Genomic DNA, 7,500 nt, shown 5'->3' with positions numbered 1-7,500 from the left:
TGAGGATGGAGGGGATGTTGCGTACTTTCAACTAGGTCTCCATCACACCCTCATCCCAAGTCTTCTTTGGTCTTCATCTTACCTGGGTTTAAACTTCTTTCTTTTTTTTTTTTTCTGAACAAAGCGGAGCAACGTTTAAAATACAACGTTTTTGAAAGAAGAAAAAGCTGCCGGCTCCTCTCGGGGCACCTTGAACCCTGACATTTTTTCAAGTTATACTGTGTGACTGGATGGTGAATTGACATAGTACATGTCATTATCCACCCTACTTGATTTTCCGTCGGCTGATGTGTCAGTATTTGCTCCTCACGTTCTTTCCTCCTGCAAAAATCCTCGTCACATCAACGTTACGGCCCAGCGTGCGAAAAAAAGCAACAACAAACAAACCAACAAAAACAGCCAGCCAGGAGAAGCGGTTGCACTCCATAAGTTGAGGGAGGGCTCCAGTCGCGCGGTGCAGGTGCAGGTGCAGGTGCAGCAGTTAGCGACCACTGATGTCTGCTGTGTGGATCACCACAGTGATTGTCGCCCTCATCTTCGCGACGGCAGTCGGTGTGTGTGTCATCACCTTTAACAAGCTTGGTGAGACCCTTTGTTCTTGTTGTTGTTCTTGTTGTTGTTGTTGCTGCTGCTGCTGTAGTTGTTTTTTTCTTGCTGTTGGTTCTTGTTCCTGTTGGTTTTTGTTGTTGTCTCGGCGACTTAAGACTGTGTTTTTTTAGGATTTGCGTAACAAAGTGCTCTTTATATTTTACAAAAGAGTCCTTTATTTTCCTTTGTTCATCAGGTAATAGCAGACAAAATGGCTACAACGAACGTCGTCCAGTTTTTATAACCAGTGCCGCCACCAACACTGTATGGTCAAGTGAGTGGATTTCGCCTTGTTGGTTTTCCTTACCTTGTCTTTATCTTGTTGTTGTTGTTGTTGTTCTTCTTCTTCTAGTTCTTGTTCTGTTCTTCTTGTTGTTCTTCTTTTTCTTCTTCTTCTCCCTGTTCATCCTCTGCCTCCTTTCTGTTAATAACTTCTCTATCAGTTTGAATAAAAAAATAAAAATAAAAAAAAGAAGTTCGTTAAACAGTTACACTCTACTTGTACGTCATTTCTCACACACAGACAACATTGAAAAATTCCACTCATTACATTTCCAGCAAAACTGGCTTCAGTGTCTGCGACAGACACAACAGTTCACCACCCGGACAACCCGCAGACATCGCCATCCACAGCAACATCGACAACATCATCATCCACAACAACAACAACAACATCGTCATCCCCAACAACAACATCGACAACACCACCACCACAAACACCAAAACGCACCAGGAAAAAGCGTCGCCACCGAAGCAGAAGCCGATGCGGACATCTTCCCGGCGACAGCAGATCCAGACGACACAAGCGGGTGGTGAACGGGGTGGACGCTAACAGAGGACAGTACCCCTGGGTGGTCATGGTTCTGGTTCAGGGGAGCTTCGTCTGCGGGGGGAGCATCCTGGGTGGCAGGCATGTCCTCACTGCGGCGCACTGTGTAAGGTGAGGCGTTCGTTCTGTGATGGTTACAAATCAGTTTGAGTTTGGCTTTCATTTTGTTTGGTGGAATTGATTGTCCACTTTTGTGGAGATGATATTAAAAATAATGTTTTCTTCTCTCTTCTTCTTATTGTTCTTGTTCTTGTTCTTCCTATTCTTCTTCTTCTTAGCTGTAGTAGTAGAAGACGTAGTAGTAGACGTAGTTGTAGCAGACGTAGTCATAATAGTAGTCGTAGTAGTAGCAGTCGGTTGCGTCGTCGTCGTCGTCGTAGTAGTAGTGTTATCATCATCATCATCATCATCATCATCATCATCATCATCATCTTCTTCTTCTTCTTGTTGCACCAAAGATGAATACTGTGACAAAAAAAAAAAAAAGAAAAAAAAAGCGCAACAGCAAGGTGCCGGAAAGCGAGGACACAGGAACCTAATCCTAACTTAGTTGCGGCGTAGATGTGGTGTCCGTTTTTCAACTTACAATATATTGCACGTGGCTGCTGATCAAGATGAGAGTGTGGGGAATTTGAAAAAAAAAAAAAAAAAAAAAAAAAGGAAAAAAGAAAAAAGAGCTGTGTTGTCCGCTGAACTGTCGCCAGCGCCAATATGGTGGAGCTCAGTTAACCGCTGGTTTGTTGCCGGTTCGCTGATTTGTCACCTGCGGGTAACAGTTGTCTGATAGCAGACTAAGGTTAAGCGGAGGCTGGATGGATGGCAGGGTGGCGGATGGTGGGGTGGGGGTTACTTGTTGGAGTGTGTATGAATGAGTTTGGTTTGTCTGTAGCTGTGCGTGTGTGGTGGGTGGAGGTTGGGGATGGGGGGTAGAGGTGTGGGTGTGGTCGGGGAGCGGGGGCTAGGGGCTGTTTGAGATAAACTTTGACACTTGGAACTTCACACTTGAAGATTTTAAAATCATTTAACCAAAGGTTGTGTGTGTGTGTGTGTGTGTGTGTGTGTGTGTGTGTGAGAGAGAGAGAGAGAGAGAGAGAGAGAGAGAGAGAGAGAGAGAGAGAGAGAGAGAGAGAGAGATTGATTAAATGACGTCGTGTGTGTTTCAGACCGATTTTCATCCCACGTTCGTCGGACAAAACTGATTTGTCGTCGTCATTCTACAACGCCTCTGACGTGGAAGTGATTGCCGGCAAGCACACCTACGTCATCAACAGCAGTCACCATGACGTCACGAAGGAGCAGCGCGTGGCAGTCAGACGCGTCATTCCCCACCACAGATATGACGACACGGATGTGGCAAAATGTTAGTATTGTGGCCGAAGGTGGTGTTTGCTTTCATATTTCGCCCTCTTGTCCTGTCCTGTCCTGTCCTGTCTTGTCTTGTCTTGTCTGCCTGGAGTCATTTTTACATTCTTTCAACAGTATGTTTCATAATTACCATGGCTATGATGATGATGATAATGATGAATGTCATTGTTTTTGTTGTTGTCATTGTTATTGTTATTCTTCTTCTCACTAATCACCATCATCATCATCATCATCACTGATGTTGCTGCTGCGGTAGTTAGATTTGTGTGTGCGTGTGTGTGTGCTATTGTTCCCTGTTTGTCAAATGTGGTATTTTAGGATGTACCTTTCATTCAGACTTAGAGAGAACAAGACCTGCTCATATGTCACAGAGAGAGAGAGAGAGAGAGAGAGAGAGAGACAAACAAACGAACAAACAAAAAACAAAACAAAAAAAACCACCTCATAATGAAAGAAAGGGAGAAAGGAGAAGGGAATGAGAAGAAAACTATGGAAAAGGAAAGGAAAGAACCATTACCCTGACACGTCCAAAAAAAAAAAAAAAAAAAAAAAAAGCGTTGTTGGTGTCCAAACACGTACAGCGTTTATTCAAAATTCAAATTTCTTTTCTTTCTTTCTTCCCTACGATAAATGACTTATTTCTGTTCTTCCTTTTTTCTTTTCTTTTTTTTTACAGATAACGATCTTGCCATCTTAGAACTGCAAACAGCCCTGGTGAGAACGGACAGGGTTTCCCCCATCTGCCTTCCCAGACCCAACAAACAGCGGTCAGGCCCTCCCAGGCGGGCGTCATTTGTAGGCTGGGGAAGCGTGCGTGCACGTGAGCAGATTCTTTTATTTCCTTTTTTGTTGTTGTTGTTGTTGTTTCTTCTTCTTGTTCTTCTTCTTGTTCTCCTTGTTGTTGTTCTTCTTCTTCTCTACTACTACGACTACTATCACTACGCTACCACCACCACCACTTCCATTACTACTACTACTACTGCTGCTGCTGCTGCTTATATTCTTCTTATTATTATTTTTGTTTCACACTTTTGAATTGTAAGGACTCTTTTCTTCTTCTTCTTCTTTAACTCTGTGAAAAGTCATCGGGACGCCGTATAGTTCTAACTGTTCATGTGGCATGTCATGAGACAAGTCAAATGTAGCGGAGTCCATCCATTTCCAGATCGGATTTTTGACTCACTTGTGTAAACAAAGTGAGTCTTTGTTTTAACCCGGTGTTCGGTTGTCTGTGTGTGTGTGTGTGTGTGTGTGTGTGTGTGTGTGTGTCTGTGTGTCTGTGTGTCTGTCTGTGTCTGTGTGTCCGTGGTAAACTTTAACGTTGACATTTTCTCTGCAAATACGTTGTCAGTTGACATCAAATTAGGCATAAAAAATAGGAAAAATTCAGTTCTTTCCAGTCATCTTGTTTAAAATAATATTGCACCTCTGGGATGGGCAGAAAAAAATAAATAATGAAGCCTAATTATATGCAAAGCTGCATTTACTGTTATATATATTTTTTGTATTCTCTAAACCTGGCACTTTGATCTGATATTCTGACCTAACAACAAGAGCAGTCATTATTATCATTTTCTGTTCAAACAGGAACTTCTTTTGCTAAGCATGGAAGTTTTATTTATTTTACAAACGTTTTGGTGCGGATATTAAAAAAAGGGAAATTACTCTGTAATTAATGCTAGGGGACTTAATTTGCTTTAAACTGATCTTTCTCATCTTAAAACATTACATTTTGAAATTATACTCAATACATAAAAAGCTTGTGTGTTTTCTCTCAGTCACAAGTGAGTCTTGAAGGCCTTGCCTCTCTTGTTCTTGTTGGTTTTACCCCTCACACGTAGCAGACAGTACTGGGTTACATGTTTACCAGTAGCCACAGAGACCCTCTGACCTCGCTAACGACGAGGAATAGCATAGGTTAATCTTAATTGTCATGGTGTTCTTTTAAAGAGAGGTTCGTGTATAATTTTTTTCATATTAATTTTTATTCTGTGTTTTCGAAGGTTGTTTGTTTTTTTGTTTAAAAAAAAGTATTAAATCTACTTATTTACTTTTTATCTTATAATTTGTTTTTACTAACGTTCATGTTTTTACTTTTCAGCTTTGTCAAAGTCTTGATTTTCGTCGGCTTACATGTACACTTCTTTCTGCTTTTTCCATTATGTTTTCATAATTATGGATAATACCTGCGGATGACGTGTTTTTGTGTGTCCAAAGACTACATCCTAAACAAACAAAGGAATGTCAAAACATCTTAAAATATCCCAGTGAAGTGATTTTAGAATACGAGGGGACGTACTTTTAGACACATAGAATTTCCCAATTCCACCGCAAAAAAATGCAATTCAAATTTGAGAAAAAAAATTCACCATGATTTTTCTCTTTTTCTTCCTTGCCATGAATGTTCTATTGTCTTAATAAAGAACATTCCACAATGGCCATTACAAAGTGTTTTCACATGCGTCGAATATGACAATGTTCAACTAAATAAACACTGATTGTTTTCAAATTTCATTATGAATTTCTTTTGAAAATAACGGCTCGTAGGACTTCAACCGTAAAAAAAAAAAAAAAAAAAAAAAAAATCCAAAAGAAAAAAACAAAACAGAAAAAAACAGAAAAAAATGAAAACTGAATTAAGTTCACACTGAGGAACATACATGCGCGAAGATTCTCAGATTAAAACAAAAAAGTTTTCTTGAAGGTTTGAAGAATTCCAAGTTTGCCAGAAATAGTTGCATGAAAAAAGAAAAAAAAATGCTGAAAAAGTCCTGTTTCAGGAAGAATATTTGCCTCTGTTGGAAATGCCTGAGATTTTACCACAGATCTTTGTTCATGACAGCGAGATAGAACACACACACACACACACACACACACACACACACACACACACAAGAGAGAGAGAGAGAGAGAGAGAGAGAGAGAGAGAGAGAGAGAGAGAGAGTTTGCGGGTGGTTTTGGGGAAGGAGGAAAAATTGCTGCCGAGAAGATGTGGGATTGAAGGGAAACAGCCTCTGACAACATTGGTAATTGTCAAAACCGGTTTTCTCACTTTCATTGAAAAGATTATCTACCTTTGGTTTAATCAAAATCATTATACACTTTTTTTTCAATTAAAAAAAGAAAAAAAAAGGAAAAGAAAAAAAGCTGGAGTTATTGGGGTCTCATTTATTAATTTTACGAACTTGTCCGAATTTTTTTTTTTTTTTTTTTTTTTAATGCGGTGTATTCGCTGTACGTCAGTAGAAGAGTGCGCGGACAGTGGCATGGAAACATTACGTCAAGATGATGTTTACTGACTAACTCAATGGCGGAGCTGAACATTTCAATTTCACTGAAAATATGGATGAAAGTATCATTCGACGGCATCTTCCCTTCCTTCCTTCCTTCCTTTCTTCCTCCTGTAGGAATGCCGGAAGTTCTTACAGAATGAACAGTATACCTACACCAACCAACTGGAAATTCTGTGCTGGTAGAAAATTCCTCTTTATATACCACTCTCTTTGCTTTCGGCTTTTCCGCTTTCCGTCTTTCGACTCTTCCATTCTTATTTTCTGTCTTGCGGGTCCATTCAGATTATTGTTCATTTTATTTATTTTTTCTTTTCTTTTTTCTCCTTCTTTTTTTAAAAATTCTAGAAAGACTTGAATAGTTTTAGTCTTTTTTCTGACTTGATAATTGGGCATTCTTACTATGTTGTATTCTTTTTCTTTTTTTTTTTTCCACCTAGGACACGCAAGATGCCCGTCGGTAATTCTGGTTTAGTTTTGTATGCATATTGTCATATATACTTTTGTTTGCCACGTATGCTCAGATTTGTTCACAGGTTATTTTTCTTTTAACCTGATGGAAAAATTGACGGAATGGTCAACGTCAGAGGCATGTCCTGGATTTGTGCGCACGAATGAATATACTTCTAATTTTCTTTTCCATGTGTGTGTGTGTGTGTGTGTGTGTGTGTGTGTGTGTGTGTGTGTGTGTGTGTGTGTTTGGTGTTTATTTTGGGGGTTCTACGGTACGAATATTTACGGTTGTTCAGCCTTCATATGTTCTGTATCATCAGTTAAGCTATAGGAAACAAAAGGTAAGAAAAAGAAAAGATCTCACTTATTGTTTTGACTATAATCATTTTTATGTAAACTGACCACTCAGTATAATATCACGCGGAATCAATGAATGAGAATGAATACTCATTGTCTTGCCTATCATATACAATTATTTTGTTGTAAACTAAGCGTTATAACAATAGCGCATGGATCAATGTACGAATGAATATTTATTGTTCTACCCATGTCGATTTGACTGTGACGTGAAATTATTAATACAGTATACAGAGCAATACAATGTTGTAATGTAACTTTCCAACGCACAAAATTATAATATTTGTACCTGCAAACCTTTGTCTGAATGAAAAACAAATGTTGGAAAAAAATGGATATAAAAGACTGCTGTAACTTTCCAAAGCAAAAAAGTATTATATATGTACCGGTAAACCTTTAAATGAAAAAAATGTTGAAAAAAAAAATGGATGAAAGAGGAAAAAAAAATGATAGAAGATTGTTTTAACTTTCCAAAGCACGAAATTATTATATTTTACCTGTAAACCTTTGTCTGTAATGATAAATGTTAGAAAAAAACCCAACAACAAAGGATAAAAGGCTAAAAAAAAAAAAAAAAAAAAAAAAAAATATATATATATATATATATATATATATATA

At 38.7% G+C, this 7,500-nt stretch overlaps 1 protein-coding gene across 1 annotated transcript in view; it reads left to right on the top strand.

Annotated features, from left to right (window-relative positions):
• Positions 1-120: 120 nt before the first annotated feature.
• LOC143275388 (serine protease 33-like) overlaps positions 121-7,500 on the top strand; it is an 11,377-nt gene continuing 3,997 nt past the window's right edge. Inside the window, exons 1-5 of the mRNA XM_076579462.1 lie at positions 121-582; positions 785-862; positions 1,147-1,528; positions 2,581-2,777; positions 3,459-3,602. Coding sequence (XP_076435577.1) covers positions 495-582; positions 785-862; positions 1,147-1,528; positions 2,581-2,777; positions 3,459-3,602 — 889 coding nt within the window. The 5' untranslated portion in view covers positions 121-494. The remainder of the gene's footprint in view (positions 583-784; positions 863-1,146; positions 1,529-2,580; positions 2,778-3,458; positions 3,603-7,500) is intronic.

The sequence above is a fragment of the Babylonia areolata genome, chromosome 2 (genome assembly GCF_041734735.1).
Source record: "Babylonia areolata isolate BAREFJ2019XMU chromosome 2, ASM4173473v1, whole genome shotgun sequence".
Lineage (NCBI taxonomy): Eukaryota > Metazoa > Mollusca > Gastropoda > Neogastropoda > Buccinidae > Babylonia > Babylonia areolata.
Note: the sequence above shows the minus strand (reverse complement) of the source record. Positions and strands in the feature narration are given on the sequence as shown.